The sequence below is a fragment of the Rhinatrema bivittatum genome, chromosome 13 (assembly GCF_901001135.1).
Source record: "Rhinatrema bivittatum chromosome 13, aRhiBiv1.1, whole genome shotgun sequence".
NCBI classification, from domain to species: Eukaryota; Metazoa; Chordata; class Amphibia; order Gymnophiona; family Rhinatrematidae; genus Rhinatrema; species Rhinatrema bivittatum.
In genome coordinates, this window is record NC_042627.1 from 8,502,774 (window position 1) to 8,526,777 (window position 24,004).

The 24,004-nt window shown below is 45.4% G+C and overlaps 1 protein-coding gene across 3 annotated transcripts; it reads right to left on the bottom strand.

Annotated features, from left to right (window-relative positions):
- Positions 1 to 3,913: 3,913 nt before the first annotated feature.
- CHRNB4 (cholinergic receptor nicotinic beta 4 subunit) lies at positions 3,914 to 24,004 on the bottom strand. 3 transcript variants are annotated; one of them, XM_029574333.1, is made up of 6 exons: positions 23,983 to 24,004; positions 16,094 to 16,239; positions 9,936 to 9,980; positions 9,556 to 9,665; positions 7,933 to 8,905; positions 3,914 to 5,527 (listed from the first exon to the last, which is right to left on the bottom strand). In XM_029574333.1, the coding sequence occupies exons 1-6, from the start codon at positions 23,999 to 24,001 to the stop codon at positions 5,384 to 5,386; spliced, it is 1,437 nt and encodes a 478-aa protein (XP_029430193.1). In that variant the 5' UTR covers positions 24,002 to 24,004; the 3' UTR covers positions 3,914 to 5,383. The 3 variants fall into 3 exon arrangements, with proteins under 3 accessions (XP_029430193.1, XP_029430192.1, XP_029430194.1); XM_029574332.1 differs by lacking the exon at positions 23,983 to 24,004 and adding an exon at positions 23,129 to 23,348; XM_029574334.1 differs by lacking the exon at positions 23,983 to 24,004 and adding an exon at positions 22,256 to 23,079.

Below are 24,004 nucleotides of genomic sequence, written 5' to 3' on the forward strand. Positions count from 1 at the left end.
AGTCTAACTGGTGTCTGTATCTTGAAAACCAGTCTAACTGCGGGGGTACTCCAGAACAAGGCTGAATGCCTCAGCTCTAGACTGCAGTTGGATACTTTTGGTTGAGCCATTTTTATTATACAAGAATTTGCAAACAGTATTTTGCTTCAGTAATTAAGGCATCCTACCCATTTATACCTTATGGGAAAGGAATCATAATAGTAAGAAGTCACAACTGTTGCCAAATGCCACAGCAATGAATAGAACATCACCACTGAATAGATAAAGTCCAGCTCTACTACTGAAAACTGTCATTTTAATTTTGGGGAGACATTCATTGAACCAAAAAATCTGATAAGTGACATTTCTGTCTGCCACTAGGAGGAGAGGATTTTGGAGGTCAGTGATGATTGGACAATAAATGGAATGATGTCATTTGTATACCTGTTTGTGGTAAGAACATGCAGATTTGCTGTACAAAGTTGGTTATATCTTTATTGAAAGAATTAAAGGTTGCATTCATTTTACAGGATTTTATATCTTATAAAGCAGAGGAAACTGGGAGGCCACAGTGCCATCACTTTACAAGAAATATCATTTGAATCACATTTATTGAACTGTGTGTAATGTGACTTTGAAAGGGTTTAAAGAATGTTCTCTGCCTAAAATAAAAATATCTCACTGATCTTTGACACAATGTCACACCAAAATATCCTGAGGGACACCATCCCAATCTTTGCCAAAGTTGATACCAAAACGTTTAGTCTGACCTTAAATAACATCTGCTCTAAACAGGTTGATGCCCAACTGGATTTCTTTCCTAGAAAAATGTAGAGTTTTATTTCTTAGTATGAATAAAAGATCAGATAACTGACAGCTCTGGCTGCCAGTAGGAGAAGAGAACTATTACTGTATTAGAATTAGATGGAAAGATAACAGACAATGCTGAGTGGGCTTTGAGAGTATTGCTGCACGGTGGATCAGACAGCAAAGTCTCACAGGATTGTATAATTTCATGGGATCTGAAAGTCTCTCAAGGTTGGACCAGTTTTGTGAAATCTCAAGAGAACTGTGCTTGGCCAGTAGAAGGATAGCCCCACCGCCTGAAGTAACTTTCATTTTGTCGGATTCTGCTTGTCATCATTCAGCAATACTATGCATGCTATAGTTACTGTTATGATTAATAAATAATAATGGAAGGAACCTGGTATGCAGTCTAAGCCTCTCCAGCAATATTAGTTGAGGAACCTGTTGCTGGCCACAACATTATGCTCTCAGTCCTTGTTCTGACCATTAAGAGGTCTATGTACCAACAAGCATTAAAACCAGCATGGTGATATAAGAACATAAGAAGTGCCATACTGGGTCAGACCACAGGCCTATCGAGCCCAGCATCCTGTCTCCAGCAGTGGCCGATCCAAGTCACAAATATTCGGTAGCCTTCCAAAGAATAGGTCCAATCTTTCTTGCTTATAGACCAGGGAAAAGCAGTGGCTTTCCGAAATCTTCATGGCTAATAATGGTTTATGGTCTTCTCCAGGAGCACATCAAACCCTTTTTAAACACAGCTACACAATTTCATTATTTCGTTTTTTCAGAACTCTAGAGTGTATACCATCCAGTCCCAGTGATTTGTTACTCTTTAGTTTTGTCAGTTTGCTCTATAACATTTTCCCATTTGCCATGATTTGATTCAAATCCTCGAAATCACCCCCCTCAAAGAATGTTTCTGGTATAGGTATCTCCCTAATTATCCTCTTATAATTGAATCACTTCTGACTACTCTGGCTGAGGATGTATTTAGAAGTTAGGCTATAGACACAGTTTGAAGGCCACAGGCCAACCTTTAAGTGAATTCATATTTACTGTTTTGCACTGTGAAATTCTAAAAAATGTTTACGAACAGGCAAGAATCTGAGAACTGTAATGCCAGTAGTTCCCAGATGGGAAAATAAGTAATTAATTGATACCAAAATCTGAGTGAAGGCCACACAGCTGCATTTGGAATTGATAAGAACACAGCTGGAAAGAACATTGTTTCTATCCAAGCAAATTGCCGGGTTTTAGTATATAAGTGATAATAGCGCGAGAGAGAAAGATCACTTCCAGACGTGATAGAACAAACTGATACCTTGAAAATGTGTTATATAACTCTTTTATACTATCTGATTTTATTCACTGTTCTATCCTCTTATTGCTCAAATAATCCTACTTTCATAAATACCTGAAACCATGATGTACCGAGTCAGAGTGTGCAGGGAATAAACTCCTGGGTTTAAGCCCCCAAATATAATCCCAGCAGTTGTGTGTGTGTTTACACTGAGTAAGCCCCCAAGGCAGTCCTGTGTGATTGCAGATGATAAGCTCCTCAGGTAATTCCCAGAGTAGACCTCAGAGAGATTAGCCTCAGGTTGGAACCCGCGGGCAGATTGCCAGTGCCCTCGGTCTGAGCCCAGAACACCTCTTCAATAAAGACTGAAGCAAAGAATTAATTTAGACTTTTTGCTATGGCCTTCTCTTCCCTATGCACCCCTTGGCCAATCGACTCCCTCACAGGCTTCTTGCTTCAAATATACTTGAAAAAGTCCTTATTTTGGGTTTTTACTTCTCTGGCAATCCTCTTTTGGCCCGCCATATTAATGCTTTACGTCTAACTTGCCAGTGCTTATGCGGTTTCCCATTTTCTTAATTTGGATCCACTTTCTAGTTTCTGAAAGATGTCTTTTGGCTTTAATAGCCTCTTTCACCTCACCATTTAAACATACTGGCAGCCATTTGGTCTTCTTTCTATATTTTCTAATACATGGAATACATCTAGTCTGGGCTTCCAAGATTGTATTTTTAAACAGCATCCATGTCTCAGGCAAATTTTTAACTTTTACAACTGCTTTTATTTTTCTCTAATTTCCTCATTTAATCATGGTATCCTTGATTAAAGTTAAGTGCTACTGCAGAAGTTTTCCTTAATGTCTTCCTTTCACTGATTTATGTTATATTTCATTACTATTGCCAAGTGGCCCTCTCGCACCAACTCCTGCATCACAATGAGGATTGGATCTAGAGTATTCCCCACTCTCCTTGGTTCCAAGACCGGCTGCTTCATGAAGCAGTCATTTATAACATCCACAAACCTAACCTCCCTAGCATGTCCTGAAGAGACATTTTTCCAATCAATATTGGGGGTAACTGATATCTTCATTATTGTGTTGCCTAATTTGTTAACTTTCTTAATTTTGGTTAGCATGTCACTGTCTGTTTCTTCTTACTGGCCAGGTGGACAGTAGTATACCCTCACAGCTATACTCTTCCCCATCAGACACAGAATTTCTATCCACAGAGATTCCACAATACATTTTGTTTCCTGGAGGACATTTATCCTCTTTGACTCTATACCATCGTTAACATATAGTGCCATTCCTCCACCAAGTTGACATATTTCAAAATAATTTGTATCCTGGTATCAGAGTGTCCCATTGTTTATTCTCCATCTACCAGGTCTCTGAGACCCCAATAATATTTATATATTTGTTCAGTCTTAGTTTTTACACTTTGGGCATTAGCTATCTGCTGGCTTTAACCCCAGTATTACACTGAGGCCAGGGGCATGGTAAGGAAGGGGTGATGCCAGGGGGTGGGAGAGACGGTGGGGATACAAGGCTGTAGGGGAAGGGAAGATGGCAATGCTGGGAGGTACAAAGGGGTGAAAGGCAAGTGATGATGTAAAAGGGGGAGGAAAGGCAAGGTGAGGATGCTGGGGGGAAGAGAAGGAAAGTGATATTTTGCCATGATGAAGTGAATCCAGTGCCAGATGTGCCAACACATAAAGTTTGGGGATCACTGCTCTAAGTCACAGGCTGGTAAGGGGGAGATGACACTTAAGCCACTCCAACACACAATTTATTACAAAGTCAACTAACACAGAGACAAATTTTCAAAGCACGCCCGTATTTAATGAATCATTTTAGAAAGTTATTCAAAAGTCAGCTGCAAAAATGAATTTAGTATTAAGGGGGAAAGAGTTTTAACAGTCTTTTTATCTTACAATGAACATGCAAAACACCGTGCACTTGATAATGGTCAACATATTAAGCTGATTAAAAGTTTTCCTTCAGCAGAAAACAATATCTTAGTAGACACAACATTAATTAAACATCTTTGCTATCAATGAATAATTTGAATTCACTGAGAATATTTTAGGAAAATGAGCCATGAATGTAGAAAGGCAGGGGCCGGGTCTGCTTACTTCTGAAGCTGGTCCATTTTTGGATTGTGATCACAGATCACATTTTAATGATTGTCAGAAATGAGGCTCTTAAAAACCAAATGGTCAGATTTATAGAACATGCAAAATTAGAGCCGAACAAAGCTCACAAGTCTGATTTTGCCCACTTATGAAAAACCCAATCTTTTGGCCAAGGATCTGATGTCTGCAACTTCTGGAAGTGAAAATATTAATATCCCAAAAGTGACAAACTGAAGAATTAGGCAAAAGCTCCCCCAGCACATTTTGCATAGATCTTTGATTGCAGATTTTTTTCCTGTGTAATCTTTCTAGTCAAGAAGTTACAGAGAATTAGTTCCTGGGGGTCAAAGATGCACTGTTTCCAAGCTGTGCCAGCTATCTGACGTGAGGACTTTGTGCCCAGTTCTGAAATCTGGCCCCATCCCCGTTCAGTCAGGCGTTTTAAGGTACATGCCATCCATTCGCGAGTTAGGACCTATCCCTGGAGTACGCCTGAATTTGAACCAACGCTTTGCTCTGCATCTCTCGTGAGCCGCAAAGCGTCCCACCCAGTGGCGGCTGAGGGGGCCACAACATAAACGGGGTGATAGAGCGGGGTCTGCCCTCTCTCCTGCTGCGTCTGGCTCACTGGCAGTACAGGCTCCGTTCTACCTCCTCTTTCTTAGGCCCCAGGCTCAGCTCTTCCCCCCCCCCCTCCTGAGAAAAAGAACCTGGCAGCTGCAAAGTCAAAATCCTGCCCCACCAACCTGGTTCCCTCCCAGCACTGCAGTTTATCTCCACCACCACAACCAATGTTTGAGCACAAAGCCAGCTGAGCCAGACGGGTTATTGCGAGACAACTATTGGACGCAGAGCTTCTGCCCTCCATGGGACCGACCCCTTCCACAGCTCTACACAGAATGATTCAGGGAGCACTCAGTAGCATCCCTCCAAGAAAAAAAAACGAGAGGGACTACGGGCTGCTTCCTTCCTTCAAGGACAGGTATTTTGGGATTCTATTGCGTCATCACGCTTCCATACCAATCGCCATAGGCGCCATCTCTATGGGAAATGCTATTTATACATAAAACACCAGGGGAACAAGTTAACACACTGCAACGTTCAGAAGACAGTTCAGACAGTACATTGCCCGCCCCGCGGATGTGCGGGCTCGGCCCTCTGCTAAGGGGGATTAGCAATGATAGAACTGTTTTGAAAAAGAGGCTGCATAAACAGCCCAACCGTTCCCAGCACGCAAACGAAGATGAATATCCAGAGGAAGAGCCTGTCCACTACCATGGCCACATATTTCCAGTCTTCAATGATCTGCAAAAACAAAAAAACCAGGAGTTATGGACTTGGCGGTACACAGGACAAAACTGCAAGCCCGTAATAAAAATACATTCGAAAGAGAAATTCAGTTTAGTGCCACATTCTCCCCTGGAATCGCTTCCCTCCTTAACTGGCTGCCATTTTAGCCAGAGCGTCTCCACTCCATACGAGAGCACCGCAAGCATCGCGTGCCAACGCTTTTCAGAATCCAGTGAACCACGGCAGATATTCCCTTACTCATAGGATGTTGGGCAGTGGTTACAGCAACGCAACAGATCACCCCTGGGCCACCCTTACGACCGATGTCATGGCAATCCATGACGTCACAAAGGTGTTCCCCAGACAAAGCCCGGCAGCCTGAAACAGCCTCAGTGGGAGTTCACTGCACATCATCAAGTTGTACCCTTCAGGTGATGGGGCAGATTCCACCGCCTGTGGAACCCGTGGCTGTGGATGGTGGTTTACAGGTGTGTACACACCGCATGTACTGAACTGGATGGGACAGGCTCAGTAGGAAAATGCGCCTGCCTGCTACCTGTCAGAGAAAGAATATAAGCATTTTTGCAGAACAGTGGATAGGGACAAAATTAAACGCCTGATTTGGTCCTGTTAGATCTTTTTTTCCTTCGCCAAGGGCAAGATTTACTAAACCTTTCTTTTCCCATAGATGCAGACTCATTCTCTTTGCTCTACACAGGGCTTTACGCTCACGTAGCAAGGCACGGGGACTGGGGAACCCCCTCCCTTTACTGAGTTGGGAAATCAGAACGTCTGGAAAGTCTGAGTCGAGGAGTTTGAGATACCTGGACTCGCAGGCATCTGTGTCTTAAAAAACAAAATATATCAGTTCTTCAGTGTTTGTCTGGGTGTTGCTAAGCCACAATCTGTGCTTACTGTGCCAGGGCTCGCCATCACCATCGCCTTTCCTCTCCCCTCCATCGTCAATGTCCTTCCCTCCTCTTCATTCCCCTGGCATCGCCATCTTCCCAGCCCATGGCATTAGTGCCACCTTCCTTTCCCTCCCAAGCACCTACATCAGGGACCATCTTCCCGTCCTGCTCTCACCACCTCCTGGGCATCACCTTCTTCCCATCCCTCCCACCCTTCTTGGCATGACTTGCCTTTTCCTTCTCTGGAGGGTCCCTTCTTACCTGCCGCCGCCACCTCCTCTACCAGCTTCTCTCGTGAGGGGGGGACGGCGCGTCTCCTGAGGAATACGGGGCTCTGCGTGGTTCAGAAGGAAGCAGCAGATACAGGGCGCTACTTGCTGACTCTTCTTGCCAGTAAGAGACCATTAGGCAGGGTCCCAGGGGTAAAGGGGATGTGAGGAGACAGCAAGGTTTTTCTCTGCCAGCAGCAGCAGCTGTAACCTGCTCTCACCTTCCCCTCTGCTGGCAGCCAAAATGTTGTGTCCCACCTGCTTGAGAACCTCTGCAGCAGGGGTGAGCTCTCATTTTCAAACGTGAAAACATCAACAGCATTTGTTGTATTGTTGTGTGTGTCATTTCCCATCTGAAGGCACAAAACACTAATGAAATAGTGCTTAGAATATTTACTGTCAACACGCACTAATCACAAAATTTAGTAAAAGTACGCACATTGTAAAAACAAAAAAAACTATGTGCGGTGTAGAAACATAGTCCACACTAAAAGGAGACAAATGAAAGGCATGATCCTTAGATATGGGAAAATGAAACAAACCAAACTCTGTTTCCGCTCCCTCCCCTGGAGTACCCTGGAGCAGGGCTGCAGTATTGTATTATCTGGTAAACGCAAGGGGCCCGATATTCAAAGCGCATGCAGCACTATTTAGCCAGATAAGCAGCCGCCGCTTAGCTGTACAAGTCCCTTACACGGTTAAAAGTTACACGCACAGAAAGAAGGCATGTACTGGGCGGATCGAGTTAGCCGTATAACTTACACCGATATTCAGAGTTAACTGCATAAAAGTTTACATCTAAACTTAGATGCCCCATGAAGCAGGCCTGAACTTAGCTGGGTAGACTAATCCAGAGACGTGCGCACATATATGCGTATATTCAGCGGCTTTGGTGGGCAGCTGAATATTCATCATAACTTAGCCAGATTCGTTTCTTAACCGGCCAGCGCTGAGTATCAGGCCTCAGGATTCTTGGCCTAGCCATAATTACAGCAGCAGCAATGGTGGGATTCAGTCCTAGATATCAGTCCTCTGCTCCAGTTTTTAAACTGCATTCCACTACCAAGCCATGAACATCCATTCAACTTACATTTGCAACATGAACTAAATATTGATTTTGCAACTTATGCTTTTGGTTCTCTGCAGGATGACAAATTGTTTTTTTTTCTTCCTTCTGTGAATTAGACTGGAAGGATAAAAGTTAGCAAAATTTGAAATGAGGCAAAGATTCTTTTCTTACACTCTGATCGTCGTCCTCACTTTTCATGTGCTCGGCTATAAATCTGACTCCGTCCACCGCTTCTTGAACTTCAGGAGACAACTTGGCTGAAGTTCGTAGGCGAAGATCATGATGGCTGCTTAGCTTATCGGGTAGATCTGTAATTTTCAATTCATGATTTCTTGAAGACATAGCGTTGATGGAGTAAGTGGGATTCCTGTAGGTGTCTGCTGGGTCACGGCGCATGTTTTCCAAGTTATTCCTTCTGGGGTTGCATGGCTTCCGTCTGGCAGCGTTGTCCTTTGGCCGCTTCAAACACAGATATGCTGGAAGTCTCTCAAGGAAAATCAGTTTTACCCATGGTGGCATAGTGTGCGTGCTGGGAGATCTATGATGGACATTAAGGACACAGACAGTGGTAACTATTGAGAATGTTACTAGCACCATAGTAAACATGAGATACTTTCCAATCAGTGGAACGTCTAGTGATGTAGGTGGGACAATCTTGGAAATTAAGAGTAAAAACACAGTCAGGGCGAGCAGCACAGATATGCATAATGTCATCTTTTCGCCACAGTCTGAAGGAAGATAGAACACTAAAATGGCTAATGATGTTATGAGCACACATGGAATAATGAGGTTGATGGTGTAAAAAAGAGGCTTCCTTTTAATTATGAAATCGTACGTTATATCAACATAAGTTGGATCCAAAGGGTTTACAGTTCTTCTTCCAGGAAGCTCGACAATATCCCATTCCCCACTGGGAGTAAAGTCATCCAGCTTTGCATCTTTGCTCGGAAGCACCAAGTCAATCTCTGTGTGATCGTATGTCCAAGATCGGAATTTTAACGTACAGTTTTGTTGGTCAAATGGGAAATGCTTCACTTCAATTTTGCAGGCGCTCTTGTAGATGGCTGGAGGAAGCCAGGAGATACTTCCGTTGCTATGCACGATTGCATTAGTATACAGGGAGACCTCATAGGTCCCATCAGCACTAAAAAAAAAAATAAATTAACACACAACATAAGCAGTAAACTCCAAAGCTCACAGCAAGGCTGCACAGTCTGTAGCCTGTCTGCCATATATCCATACCAACGCCCTATAAGTCCTCTTTATAAACTATTCAAACTTGACAAACAGAGGACTATATACTTTTCTTATGCACACTGATGTCCGGTATTTTTCAATAGGATAAACCATATGTTGGTAATAGCTTTACTGTTAAATATACCATTTTAAATTTATAATTAGCATAATATTTTCTAGTGTTTTTTATTTCCATCCATTAATAATGTAGATTTTCTTTCTCAATAAAAGCATTTTGTCCGTTCTTTCTTGTGCTCATAAAATTAGCTCTCTCTTCCATGGTCACCTTAGATCGCATGTATTAACATTGCTTTGCACTTAGCAGCTGCACTATTGAATATACCTCCAAAGTGAGCCAGATAGGTTTATCCGGCTAACTTTGTTATAAGAACATAAGAACATGCCATACTGGATCAGACCAAGGGTCCATCAAGCCCAGCATCCTGCTTCCAACAGTGGCCAATCCAGGCCACAAGAACCTGGCAAGTACCCAAACACTAAGTCTATTCTCCCCGTGTTGTGCAGATCTTCGGGGGTCGGCTTACGAATGGCACTTACTTATTGTAAAGCACAATGTCTGGCAGCCAGATTTGCTTAGGAGGGATCCTCAGCTTCTTTATCCCATCGTAATCAGCCGGTTCCCAAGCCAGACGGTAATCAACCCACACCTAAGCAGATATATATATTTGTGACAGAATTAAATTTCTGTTATCACGCTACACACGTGCAGTGCATGCAGGGCGATATTAAGTATTATCAGGGCTTTTTCTCAGGGACTACGCGCTGCTCCGGGGCTCCCGTCCTTTTCTTCCCCTCTACCTGCTTGATTTGCCCCTGTGGTCCCTGGAAAAAACCTGCTTCCTGCATGCGAGTATCAATAACTTTTTTTTTTTTCCCAGAAAGGCAGGCCGAGTATTATACCCTTATCTAGTAATTACCTGGGTCAGCCAGACATTTGTCGTCATGACCTGTTCACGTTCATGCTGGAAAAAAAAAAGAGAAAAGTTTTACAAGGGATTATTTTTTAGCCCAAAATATTTTGGGGAGGAATACGGCTGCGACGGTCTCGTAGGTTGTGCGCAAGTGCCTTTGTTGCAACAAATCAAGCAGCCCCATTAGCCGGCAAAATAAAATTAGGACCTTGTAAGGCACCAAGCTGTCATAGGCAATTAGGCAATGATACAATGGACAGACGCTGATATGAATGGGCTACACGTAACTGGATGCAACCCTTTCTCAGGGGACAACAAGTAGATTAGCTCTTAAATAGTTCAGCCTGCATCGAAACATTAAGAAAACAAGAGGAAACCCCATTCCTGCCACGCTCAATTCACCCCGACTTCATTTTGGTGTCCGGGGAGATCAAACATCTGGAAATATTTGGGTTTTCTATTCGCACACTTTTCCAGCAAAATCCGACCTGCGGACAAAGCAGGTGCAAGTGACTGCAAGCGCTTTCACCCTGAGCACGGAGGCAAAGCCCGCGGGTTACAAAGCATGCACGGTCTTTACGTGGACAATCTGAAAACTGCCCCCTTCCCCCTTCAATAATCATCTGGGAACAATTAACAGCACGCAGTGTGACATTTATGCAGGGGTCGCTGCGACCTGCGTTAATAACCGCCAGCAGGGTAACGCCCAATACATCATGCCCAAATTACTCCTCCTGAATGAAGTGAATCCCCGTCCCTCATCTGGTACCCCTGGGGCGGGAGTGGGGGTAAGGTGCCACTAAAACATATACAAATCTACCCCAGACCGCATTTCTATATAATTACAGCAGTGCAATTCTAGGAAAACCGATATCCATCCCAAAATGGCTCAGCCTTGAGTTTCTCAGTCAGAGGATGTAGCAGGATTCCCGGGGACTACATCGCTTATAACAGGAATCAAATACAGAGAAAAGGGAAAACAAAGAGTGCGGCAGGATCTCAGGGAAGCAGCCGGGCATCTTTTCTTAAAACTCGAAGAAGGAATAACGAAACTCAAGGGTTGCAAACTGTCCCTAAGACTCCATCTGCAACTGCTTCTGTGGACCGAAATTTCCAAACTCCTGCCCGGGACTGGAACCTGCAAAGCAGGCTCAGGAAAGCGAGGCGGAGCAGCGTCACTGGAACGCTTGGCCTGCACCGCTCTCCACTTCTCTCTCAGATGGGGAGAGTAAGCACCCAAATAAGTGCCAGGCGAAGCATCAGATCTCCTCTTCCAAGGTGATCTTCCTGAGGTGCTGTTGAGTGGCCTCTGCCCAGTCCCATCCTGCAGGTTCAGTGACAGACCCAGAATAACACAGACTGGACAGATGCTTGTGGCCCTCAGGGTCTCTCTGCATCCACCCCCTCAGGAATCACTCTCCTAATGCTTCCTGAATCCTCTTCAGGATACATCTCTGTCTCAGCACTACCGGCATGTTCTGCGGCAGAGGAGCACCAGCCTGGCTGACCCCCCAGTGCTCAACGACGCTCATGTTCCTCCCTCATCACCAGCTTGTTTTCTAGGGTTGCAAGGTGGCGGAGTGGGCGTGGTTAGAGCAGCGGGCTGAGCACCAGGGATGCCAGTGTTTAAAATCCTGCTTCTCCTATTCATGCAACTTGTGACCTTGGACAAAGTCAATTCACTCTCATTGCTTCAGGTACAACAGGGCTTGTAAGCCCTCCGGGGCAGGGAGAGATGTCCTAGGCCTGAGTTTGCAACTCCCCTTGTGCTGATATTTGCTAAGGTGAGGAATGAAATCTAAGTGGCTTTGAGAGATTCCTCTGAAGCACAGTTATTTTTCTCGCCTGCAGTTTTTTGCTGTACAAGCAGGGCTTCCTTTCGGAGCTTCTCCTGGTTCTCCAAGAGAATCACCCGAGCCTTTCTCCTGGCTCTCATGAATCCCCTGAACGCTCTCGGGCTGAATCAGGAAATCATCAGCTGTGTTGCTGTGAACGTGTGCCTCACAGCCTTCTTGTCTGCCCAACATTTTTCACTCTTGCCAGAAAAATGACAGCAACAGAGGTCAGATCGCTCTCCATACCAAACAAAATCCAAGTATGGAAACATTTTTAAAAATAACATAAGAAATCTGAAAAATAACCAGATATTTCATCGGGGTGCCATTTATGTAAAAGTTATTTATTTATTTGTATTTACATCCTGTTTTTCAGTTGACAGGGATACATTGGAATCTTTTAGCTCAGGTGAGTTATTAATTATAGGCACTTGGACTACTTTTCACTGTCGGGATGACCTAACTCTAATGCTTCATTAGTATCCTTTAAAAGATACCTCTCTCCGAACCATGCGCTGCTGAGCGACTGTCGGCTTTCCCCTTTGTTCTAGTTTAAAAGCTGCTCTATCTCCTTTTTAAAGGTTAGCGCCAGCAGTCTGGTGCCACCCTGATTAAGGTGGAGCCCATCCCGTCGGAAAAGACTCCCCCCTGCCCCAAAAGGTTCCCCAGTTCCTAACAAAACTGAATCCCTGTTCCTTGCACCATCGTCTCATCCACGCATTGAGACTCCGGAGCTCTGCCTCTGGGGACCTGCGTGTGGAACAGGGAGCATTTCAGAGAATGCTTCCCTGGAGGTTCTGGATTTAAGTTTTCTATCTAAGAGCCTAAATCTGGCTTCCAGAACCTCCCTCCCACATTTTCCTATGTCGTTGGTGCCCACATGTACCATGACAGCTGGCTCCTCCCCAGCACTGTCTAAAATCCTATCTAGGTGACGCCTGAGGTCCACCACCTTCGCACCAGACAGGCAGGTTACCAGGCGATCCTCACGTCCACCAGCCACCCAGCTGCCTACATTCCTAATAACTGAATCACCAACTATGACAGCCGACCTAACCCTTCCCTCCTAAGCAGGGAGACTATTCCAAGCACATGGTGCAGTCAGATGGAAAGCACAGAGTCGGGAATTGGAGGTAGAGAAGAAGGGCACAGATAGGAAAGACTTATCTGATCAGCAGAGTGCATGAGGAGGGGTGTAGAGAAAGATAAGAGAGGAGAGGTGGGGAGGAGCTACAGAGTGAAGGCTCTTGTAGGTGAGAAAGAGGAGCTTGAACTGCAGACGGAAGCAGACAGGGAGTCAATGCAGTGACTTCAGAAGAGGGGTTATATGAGCGTAGCGACTGCCAAAAGATAAGTTGCGCAGCTGAAATATCCATCATCGGAAGTATCCATCTTACTTAGAGACCCTTTTATAGTCCTTTGGGATACTCACAATATCTCTTGAATCCTCGGACATAATGAAACCCAAGGGAGATAGGCACTTCCTCCTTTTAAACAATTCAATTCTGATAGCAAGGAGTCCTTCTCTCTACTGAGAGAAAGTCTGAGGACACTCTGTTTCATATATCACATTTCACCAAGTAAAAGAAGCCTTTCCCCACTCATGCAGGCGCTTACCAGCCTTTCCAGCACCTTCAGGGTCTTCTAGCACCCTCTAGTAGCAGAATAACTTCAGGGGGGTGCATAGAACATACCACTTTCCCTGACAGGAAGAGGATTTCCATCAGTAAAGCTCAGGATGCCATCAGTAAAGTTCTGGATGCCACGCTTGCGTACATGCCTGACTATATCCAACACCTGTGTAGTGTCAGGAAAGGCAGAGGGTGCAAAGGGGTTCTGTACTCTAGGATAACTCAGTTCCTCAGTATTATTGGGGACCATTGATTGCACTCAAAACCACTTTTTAATGAGGCTTTTGCATTTTGACAAATCCCTTTGATGACAGAATAAGATAATTAACAAAGCTGCAGTAGGTATAAAATGGTTGTTTTTTGTTTCTTTTAGCTGTGTTTGTTGTTGCTTTTGGTTTTTAAAATTATGCATGTATACTTTTGTTATCTGCTTCGAAACTTGTGATTTTTATTAAAACTATACTAGGTGAGTCCTTGAAGACAGGTGCAGTGTTTAATTGGTTGGATTTCTTGCCCCTATGTTATCGACTGCAGTGTCACATGGGTTGTGGACATTGTGCAGATTATACTGTATTTCTCCTGTTAATTGTAGACTGTCACAACCTATCCTTGTGTTGTGTACAGCCAATGGGGATCCCTTCCCCGACTTTCTATCCTTCCTGTGCTAGGTTGCTCTGTATAATGCAGTTGCGAGCTACCAGGGAATGCTATGTTCATCATTTAGTTACTCAGATATATATGCGTCTTTCATTCACCTCCAAGAACCCTCAGACTTGACTACATTTATTCCTGCTCCAAGTTTGCATACGTCCTGGCCAGAGCTCTGCTGCATTTGTGACTATCCCATTACTTCCTATATAAGAAAGCGGGACATTTTTATGCTAGGAGGTGTAGAGTGGAGACCACAGCTCTGAGTCATGCAAAACTGTGATGTGTTTGTTACTTTTTTTTTTTTTTAATAAGCAAGCATAGAGATTATGTGGTATTAACAGGGAAGAGATGTAGCTTCTCTCTTCTGGCTTGCCCGCTCTTAATCCACCCCCATCTGGATAAAATTTCTAGTGAATACTGAGTCCCTAACAGCTGGTGAAGGCATCCACTATCGGAATTTATCCAGTTACCTCCAGTATGTCAACTCGTCTGGCTAAAAAGGAAAAAGGAAAAGCCTGAATCAGGAGATCCCAAATGGCAGACGCCCGTCCTAGTGAGGAACAAGGAGCAGTAAGAGCCATGGGACTCCCAGATTTAGAAATTTGTAACTTGGCTTATTTACTGAGAATACTCAAAGACCGTGAGCATGACAAATCCGTCTATGTTAATTTGGTGGGGGAGCAAGCGCTCATTGGCCTTCTTGTTTTGAAATATGTTTTACATGGCCCCATCTGGCAAACTGCCGGGAGGATGACCCAAGTCTATTCTGATAGCCCCTCGTAAATGGGCTTGGCTCAGGTTGTCCAAATTACTTAAGAGATCTTCCCTTTGCTCACCATTATTACCACTTCAGGGGATCCTGGACTTTCCACCTGGTGCTCATATGGCAGATGTTCAACGATAGAAATCGAAGTTCATAATTCAATTACAAGATGTATTGGACGAGGGGGGAATGATCATGTCTTTTTAGGAATTGAAAAATCAATATGCTCTGAGCGATATTAGCCATTTTTTCCTCTGTCCAATTGAGACACTAGGCAGTTTCCTTGCCACTGGAAGATTTGAACTCTCTCTCTTTTTTTTTTTTTTTTTAATCTCTAAAGACATTTATTAAACATGAAGGGACACAAAAACTTTCATGATCTTCATAAATTTGACACCGAAGCCAACTTAATTATCTCTTTGACTCATTGTTACCGGAAGAGTCATCCACATCCTGTTATAAGCAGCATATTGAGGAGCTTTCTTTTAATGTGGATATACGAGAACTGCAATATCAATTTTTGTGCAGGGCCTATGTCTCCCAAGTGCAGACCTTTAAAGCTGGTATATCACATACGAAGATTTGGAAGACAGCTCTTTGACACATTGCATTTGGATTTGTATGATGATTCACGCCTTCTGGACCAAGATGGTGAATTATATATCTACTATATTGGACTGTGAAGTGTTGAAAACTCCTGAAGCACTGCTTTTCGAACCATTAATCCGGAAGACATTTCGGAACAAAGGTGATGGCTTATTTACGAGAAAGGCCTGTATATTAGGCAAAAGGACTATTCGTATATACCGGAAAGAAAAAGTTCCATCTTTTTGGCGTTAGCGCAAAACGATGCAGACGGAAAACATGACCTTCAATGCTGTTTATGTCAGTCTGGGAAAAGGGCATTCAGAATTCACCTCCGAGAGCAAGGAGTTTGGTTCTAAATACTGGGTCTTAAATATTTTGCTAGAACTGGCTCATATTCTTTAAGTGATATGGTAGGTGTGGTTAAAAGGCACCGCGATGAGATGCTGTGAGAGAGGGTGGAATTACTTTGTCTGTTTGGGGAAAAGGAGGTGGGTTGGAAAGGGGAGGAGGAAAAGGGTCTTTCAGTAACTATGAAGGAGTAAAATGTTATAATTGTACAGATGCCTTGGAAGTGCATAAGAAATGCTGTGTTTGAAGGTCCATATGTTCTGTTATTTCGCCATACCTGATAATAAAGAGTTTAAACTAAGTAAGCAAGCATAATGTTTGGCGATGATTTCATAATCCTTAACTTACCACACTGATGAGCTGCGCCAGGGACACATGCAGCTGAATGGACACCAACTGGGAGTTGTTGATTACCGGCCGTATTAACTTATTATATCGGCTTTCATTCAGGAGCTGCTTCATCAGCTTCTCTTCGGCATCGGCAGCACTGCTTTCTATTGAAAGATGGTACAACTGCATCAAAAAGTGGAGATGTGATTAGGAAATTCACGATACGGACGCCATAGAGCGAAGACGTATTCTGGCTACAGTGTTAGTCCACTGGAAGGCACAGAAAGTCCACTCGCCCCCTTCCCCTGCAATTCTCCCCCTTCACTGGAAGGCCTTTTATGATTCACTCAGGCAGCCACACTACATCTCCTGGTAATGCCATCGTTTGCTCGTTTCAATTCTGACCTGAAGAAGAGAGCATTGCCTCTGAAAGCGAGTCAAGAAATGTATTACATTAGTCCAATAAAAAGGTATCACCTTAAACACATCTCTTTTGTTTTTCTTTGCTAACCTATTTATAACCACAAAGTGAGTGAAGAAACAGATACTGATGTGTTGCGAATACAATGAGCCTATTATTCAAACACTGCAACGGTTTATTTAAAAGTATTATTTATTTATTTATTTAAAACATTTCTATACCGGCCTTCATGAATGGGATTCATATCAGGCCGGTTTACATGGAACAGGGGAAAACCAAAAGTAAAATAAAACCAGAGTAAACATAAATAAGAAAGGTCGAAAAATCAAAGTTACAATAAACAGGGGTATTGAACTTGGGAGCTAGTGTAGCTAGGAATAAGTGAAGTAGGAGTAAGAGCGATAGAGATGTATGGTGGAGACTGCAGTGATAGAAGTGTGCACTTCGTGACAGTAGGCAAACTAATAGTTCTAATGCAGATTGGATGTGAATTTATTGAGGAAATATCGAAATGTACTGATTCATCCAACTGCAAAGAATCCATTTCTCTTCAGGTCCAACTCGGTGACTGGAACTCTGCACCACTGATTGAGCTACAAAACATAAGATGGAGCTTGGGGGAACGGTGGGAGAGAAACGCTAACGGCGCTCTTCAGGCACACCACTGACTCCTAAATTTAATAGGAAAGAGGCATACAAAATCATCAGGCGCATTAAAGGGACATCCATTAGTAACTTTACAAATGCATGTTGATGCCCTATTAGTCATTCCCGCGTGATCCAGAAAGTAAAATGTTCAGCCAAGCCGCACATTTTACTTTCAGAAATTGGCAGGATTTAATTTCGCCCGGCACCAGGAAAGTGTACAGAAAAGCAGAAAAAAATGGTTTTCTGTACACCCTCCGGACGCTCAATTTTGCCGGCGTCCATTTTCCGAACCCGTGGCTGTCAGCAGGTTCGAGAACCGAGGCCGGTAAAATTGAGCGTCGGCTGTCAAACCCGCTGACAGTCGCCGCTTCTGTCAAAAAGGAGGCGCTAGGGACGCGCTAGTGTCCCTAGCGCCTCCTTTTACCGCGAGCCCTAATTTGCACGCGGGCAGATACTGAATCACGCGCCCAGGAGAGTGGCCTGGGCGCTCGCCGGCTCTCCCAGGCTTCTTTCTGTATCGGCCGGTTAGAGAGATATTTATTAAGATACAATATTTTAATGAGGGAGAGGTGAAATAACATAACAAGCTGAGCTATAAGAACATAAGAAGAAGAACATAAGAAAATGCCATACTGGGTCAGACCAAGGGTCCATCAAGCCCAGCATCCTGTTTCCAACAGTGGCCAATCCAGGCCATAAGAACCTGGCAAGTACCCAAAAACTAAGTCTATTCCATGTAACCATTGCTAATGGCAGTGGCTATTCTCTAAGGGGTAGATTTTAAAAGAAGCGCGATCAGCCTACTTTTGCTTGCGCATCAGACTCAAGCAAAAGTACGCTGGATTTTAGTAGATACGCGCGGAGCCGCGCGTATCCACTAAAATCCTGGATCGGCGCGCGCAAGGCTATCGATTTTGTATAGCCTGCGCGCGCCGAGCCGCGCTGCCTCCCCCCGTTCCCTCCAAGGCCGCTCCGAAATCGGAGCGGCCTCGGAGGGAACTTTCCTTTGCCCTCCCCTCACCTTACCCTCCCTTCCCCTACCTAACCCACCCACCCGGCCCTGTCTACAACCCCCCCTTACCTTTGTCGGGGGATTTACGCCTCCCGGAGGGAGACGTAAATCCCCGCGCGCCAGCGGGCCTGCTGCGCGCCGGGCCGCGACCTGGGGGCGGGTACGGAGGGCGCGGCCACGCCCCCGGACCGCCCCGGGCCGTAGCCACGCCCCCGTACCCGCCCCCAAAACGCTGCCGACACGCCCCCGAAACGCCACGACGACCGGGCCCGCCCCCCGACACGCCCCCCTCCGAAAACCCCGGGACGTACGCAAGTCCCGGGGTCTGCGCGCGCCGGTAGGCCTATGTAAAATAGGCTTACCGGCGCGCAGGGCCCTGCTCGCGTAAATCCGCCCGGTTTTGGGCGGATTTACGCGAGCATGGCTCTGAAAATCCGCCCCACAGTGAACTTAATAGCAGGTAATGGACTTCTCCTCCAAGAACTTATCCAATCCTTTTTTAAACACAGCTACACTAACTGCACGAACCACATCCTCTGGCAACAAATTCCAGAGTTTAATTGTGCGTTGAGTAAAAAAGAACTTTCTCCGATTAGTTTTAAATGTGCCCCATGCTAACTTCATGGAGTGTCCCCTAGTCTTTCTACTATCCGAAAGAGTAAATAACCGATTCACATCTACCCGTTCTAGACCTCTCATGATTTTAAACACCTCTATCATATCCCCCCTCAGTCGTCTCTTCTCCAAGCTGAAAATTCCTAACCTCTTTAGTCTTTCCTCATAGGGGAGTTGTTCCATTCCCCTTATCATTTTGGTAGCCCTTCTCTGTACCTTCTCCATCGCAATTATATCTTTTTTGAGATGCGGCGACCAGAATTGTACACAGTATTCAAGGTGCGGTCTCACCATGGAGCGATACACAGGCATTATGACATTTTCCGTTTTATTCATCATTCCTTTTCTAATAATTCCCAACATTCTGTTTGCTTTTTTGACTGCCGCAGCACACTGAGCCGACGATGTCAATGTGTTATCCACTATGACGCCTAGATCTCTTTCTTGGGTTGTAGCACCTAATATGGAACCCAACATCGTGTAATTATAGCATGGGTTATTTTTCCCTATATGCATCACCTTGCACTTATCCACATTAAATTTCATCTGCCATTTGGATGCCCAATTTTCCAGTCTCACAAGGTCTTCCTGCAATTTATCACAATCTGCTTGTGATTTAACTACTCTGAACAATTTTGTGTCATCTGCAAATTTGATTATCTCACTCGTCGTATTTCTTTCCAGATCATTTATAAATATATTGAACAGTAAGGGTCCCAATACAGATCCCTGAGGCACTCCACTGTCCACTCCCTTCCACTGAGAAAATTGCCCATTTAATCCTACTCTCTGTTTCCTGTCTTTTAGCCAGTTTGCAATCCACGAAAGGACATCGCCACCTATCCCATGACTTTTTACTTTTCCTAGAAGCCTCTCATGAGGAACTTTGTCAAACGCCTTCTGAAAATCCAAGTATACTATATCTACCGGTTCACCTTTATCCACATGTTTATTAACTCCTTCAAAAAAGTGAAGCAGATTTGTGAGGCAAGACTTGCCCTGGGTAAAGCCATGCTGACTTTGTTCCATTAAACCATGTCTTTCTATATGTTCTGTGATTTTGATGTTTAGAACACTTTCCACTATTTTTCCTGGCACTGAAGTCAGGCTAACCGGTCTGTAGTTTCCCGGATCGCCCCTGGAGCCCTTTTTAAATATTGGGGTTACATTTGCTATCCTCCAGTCTTCAGGTACAATGGATGATTTTAATGATAAGTTACAAATTTTTACTAATAGGTCTGAAATTTCATTTTTTAGTTCCTTCAGAACTCTGGGGTGTATACCATCCGGTCCAGGTGATTTACTACTCTTCAGTTTGTCAATCAGGCCTAGCACATCTTCTAGGTTCACCGTGATTTGATTCAGTCCATCTGAATCATTACCCATGAAAACCTTCTCCATTTCGGGTACCTCCCCAACATCCTCTTCAGTAAACACCGAAGCAAAGAAATCATTTAATCTTTCCGCGATGGCCTTATCTTCTCTAAGTGCCCCTTTAACCCCTCGATCATCTAACGGTCCAACTGACTCCCTCACAGGCTTTCTGCTTCGGATATATTTAAAAAAGTTTTTACTGTGAGTTTTTGCCTCTACAGCCAACTTCTTTTCAAATTCTCTCTTAGCCTGTCTTATCAATGTCTTACATTTAACTTGCCAATGTTTATGCTTTATCCTATTTTCTTCTGTTGGATCCTTCTTCCAATTTTTGAATGAAGATCTTTTGGCTAAAATAGCTTCTTTCACCTCCCCTTTTAACCATGCCGGTAATCGTTTTGCCTTCTTTCCACCTTTCTTAATGTGTGGAATACATCTGGATTGTGCTTCTAGAATGGTATTTTTTAACAATGACCACGCCTCTTGGACATTTTTTACTTTTGTAGCTGCTCCTTTCAGTTTTTTTCTAACAATTTTTCTCATTTTATCAAAGTTTCCCTTTTGAAAGTTTAGCACGAGAGCCTTGGATTTGCACACTGTTCCTTTTCCAGTCATTAAATCAAATTTGATCATATTATGATCACTATTGCCAAGCGGCCCCACCACTGTTACCTCTCTCACCAAGTCCTGTGCTCCACTGAGAATTAGATCTAAAATTGCTCCCTCTCTCGTCGGTTCCTGAACCAATTGCTCCATAAAGCTATCATTTATTCCATCCAGGAACGTTATCTCTCTAGCGTGACCCGATGATACATTTACCCAGTCTATATTGGGGTAATTGAAGTCTCCCATTATTACTGCACTACCAATTTGGTTAGCTTCCCTAATTTCTCTTAGCATTTCACTGTCCATCTCACCATCTTGACCAGGTGGACGGTAGTATACCCCTATCACTGTAGTCTTCCCTGATACACAAGGGATTTCTACCCATAAAGATTCAATTTTGTATTTAGTCTCATGCAGGATGTTTATCCTGTTGGACTCTATGCCATCCCGGACATAAAGCGCCACACCTCCTCCCGACTGCTCCTCTCTGTCTATTTCACATTTACCATACACACAGAAAACCCCTGCCAAATACAGAATAAGTGATCATAAATAGAAATATGTAGACAAAACCTGAATTCTTGTCCACTCCAGTGCCAGCCCCTTCTCTTCAGTCTTAGTAGGGAGGGGTCATGCAGAAAGCAGAGGCACTGGCCAACAGTTATCAGGCAGAGCGGCAGGATGCTCATGCACAGTAAAGCCTCTGGTGCTGCCCCCCAAACTATTCCGCTACAGGCACTGGCCTTAGTTGCCTAATGGAAGAGCCTGCCTTGCTTCTGGGTGCTTTGTACCTAGAAAGCCCGTCTCTTAAAGGGAATCGTCTTGGTTATCCTATAACAACAACTGTGGCCAGTCAAACAGACAAAACGGGTAAAAACGAGAGAATACAACTCCAGATCTAATAGCATTTTGTGCCATCGAATCCCGACCAGATAACGTGAGGAGTCGTTTCACCCACTTTCTAATCAAACATGGATTCTCTACATGGGGATTGTCGCTGTCAGCACAACTGGGTCAGGAGGACTAGCAGAACAGAAAAAACTTAACTGTTTTACTGGTTTAAAAATGTCTCCCACATTCATCTCCATCCTGGGGGGAAAAAAAAGGCACATCGAAAGTTTCCCCGTGGCTCTGCCAGCCGAGGGAGAAGTTATCGCTCGCGTTAAAGCGGAGGCGCTGACGGGAAGCTGAAGCTCGGAGCCACGGGCAACTTCTGAGCGTCGGGCCCCGGAACTGATCCCGACTGAATGAAAGCGGAGGAGCACCGGGCAGGCTAGAAGGTCAAAAGCCACTGAAAGACTCCTGAAAATGAACTGCGACTCTCCCCAGCTGTTACAAGATGCCCGAGTGAGAGATAATTAGACCACACACACATGGCGCCCAACACACACACACACACACACACACACACACACACTATAATGTAATATACAAGGTGTACAGTAATAAAATACAGCTTTATTTACAGCACACACACTTCATTTCCCGTGACTATAATACATACCAAATCGGCATCCTGCCACTCATCAGGTCGGGGAACCCCAGTGCCACCGAAAAACAGCATCAGGTCGAAAACCAGGCGCACACAGCTTAAACGGGAAAGATCCCGCTCCACTGGTCAGTGCACAGGTGAGGCTCGGGCTCCCACTGGAGAACCCCGACCCTTTATAGGGCTAAGGTAAAGAAGTGCAGGTGCAAACAAGCTGCTGCCGTCCAGTGTGGGGGCTGCTGGCCAGGCATCCCTCCTCCTGCGCAGTCAGGTCCCAGGCACAGACAGGCTACTCTCCCCCACAACCACCTGCTCAAGCCCTGCTTATTCTGTTCTGCGCTTCATCATCAAGTTTTTCAAAGTTCAACACGGAGTTTGTCCCGCGCGCATTTTTTTATCCCATCCTATTACACCAGCCCCTCCATAAAACCACTTAAAGTAACAGGAATGCAAGCAAGAAGTGCGCACCAATGCTTTCCAGACCCATCCCCTCCGTGGGCGCTGTATACCCGGGACCCTTAATGCGGAGCAGAACCGGTCGCAGGCGAGTTTGGAAACGCGATCTTACATTGCAAACCATTTCTTTAACCAAGGAATTAAGAAGGAAACCACCAAACAAGCTCTCTTGGGAGATGGAGCTGGAGGGAGCGGTATATTGCAGAAACCTTCCCGCCTGCTCTTTGAACACCCTCAGCAAATCCTCCCCCTTTCCTGGCAGGCTGCTGTTTTCCTACCGCTGCAATCTGCTCGCCGGTTTCCTGAGACGGGCACCTCCCGATACAAAAACATCGCGATTCGCGTGCGGGCTCGGGTCCTAGTGGAGAGCGGCAAACGTCTTTCAGCCGCCGCTCCCCGATCATTGGAGCCGCGAAAGAGGATCGCACTCACCCCGAAGGAGCAGGGAGAGCAGCGCGAGCAGCAGGAGCCGGCGCGTCCTCCCCATGGCGACGGAAAGTGAGCGCTGCGGAGTTACCGCGCCCGAGCGCTCGGGACAGGAGAGGCAGGGGGCGGGCGCGAGGACCCAGCGGAGCAGATCCCCCCCCCCCTCTTCCCTCGGGGGGCGGAGAGCGCGCTGCGTCTCACGCGTGAGCGCTTCCTGCCACCGCCGCTGGGAAACAGCGCAGCCCGGGCAAAACTACCCGACCCCCCCCTCTCCTCTCTTCTTCCCTGGCAGATACGGGGGTGCCCAGGTACCGCACGGCTGGGCCCTTTCTCCTCCATCGGCTAAAGGGGCACGACGGGGGCGCGCAGGGCAGTCCTGGCTTTGGTCAGCGAGGAGGTGGAGGTGGCCGGTGCCTCGTGCCCCGGGGCGCGCAGGACCCGTGGGTGACCCGGGGATTGTGTCGGCCTCTTATTATTTCGTAATATCGCGGCAGCGATGCCTTTGCTTAGGGCCACGTGCACAAAGCTGCTTTCCCTTTGACACAGAAGGCCGTCTGGAGCCCGGGCCAGGCCCGTGCCTGGACCGCTGGCGGGGATCGATAGGAGTGATCGGTGCCATTGCTCCGGTTTGCAGATAAGAAAACCTAGAAGGTGAGGCAGGCACTGTCCTTCGTTTGCAGTTTAAAACAGTTTTTACCCACAAATTGCCGGATTTTCCTCATGTGGCCGTCGATTTAATCCGATATTCAAACTGGTTTTAGGAAGATTAAATCGTTGCTCCAGAGCTGTAGCTGCAGCACCCCAAGGCCTCCCAGCCAGTGCGGCCAGAGCCATGCTGTATGCCAAGGCCCATTCCCTACCTCCAGTGAAAGCGCTCATCCT

What these genes read in the sequence shown, in the direction of transcription:
- CHRNB4 (XM_029574332.1), bottom strand. Translation starts at nt 23,183, where the DNA reads ATGGGGAGGACGCGCCGGCTCCTGCTGCTCGCGCTGCTCTCCCTGCTC. An exon ending in GCTCTCCCTGCTCCTTCGGG is followed by an intron (nt 16,240 to 23,128) that starts GTGAGTGCGATC and finishes ATCTTTCAATAG; the next exon opens with AAAGCAGTGCTGCCGATGCC. An exon ending in CAAATGTCTGGCTGACCCAG is followed by an intron (nt 9,666 to 9,935) that starts GTAATTACTAGA and finishes ATATCTGCTTAG; the next exon opens with GTGTGGGTTGATTACCGTCT.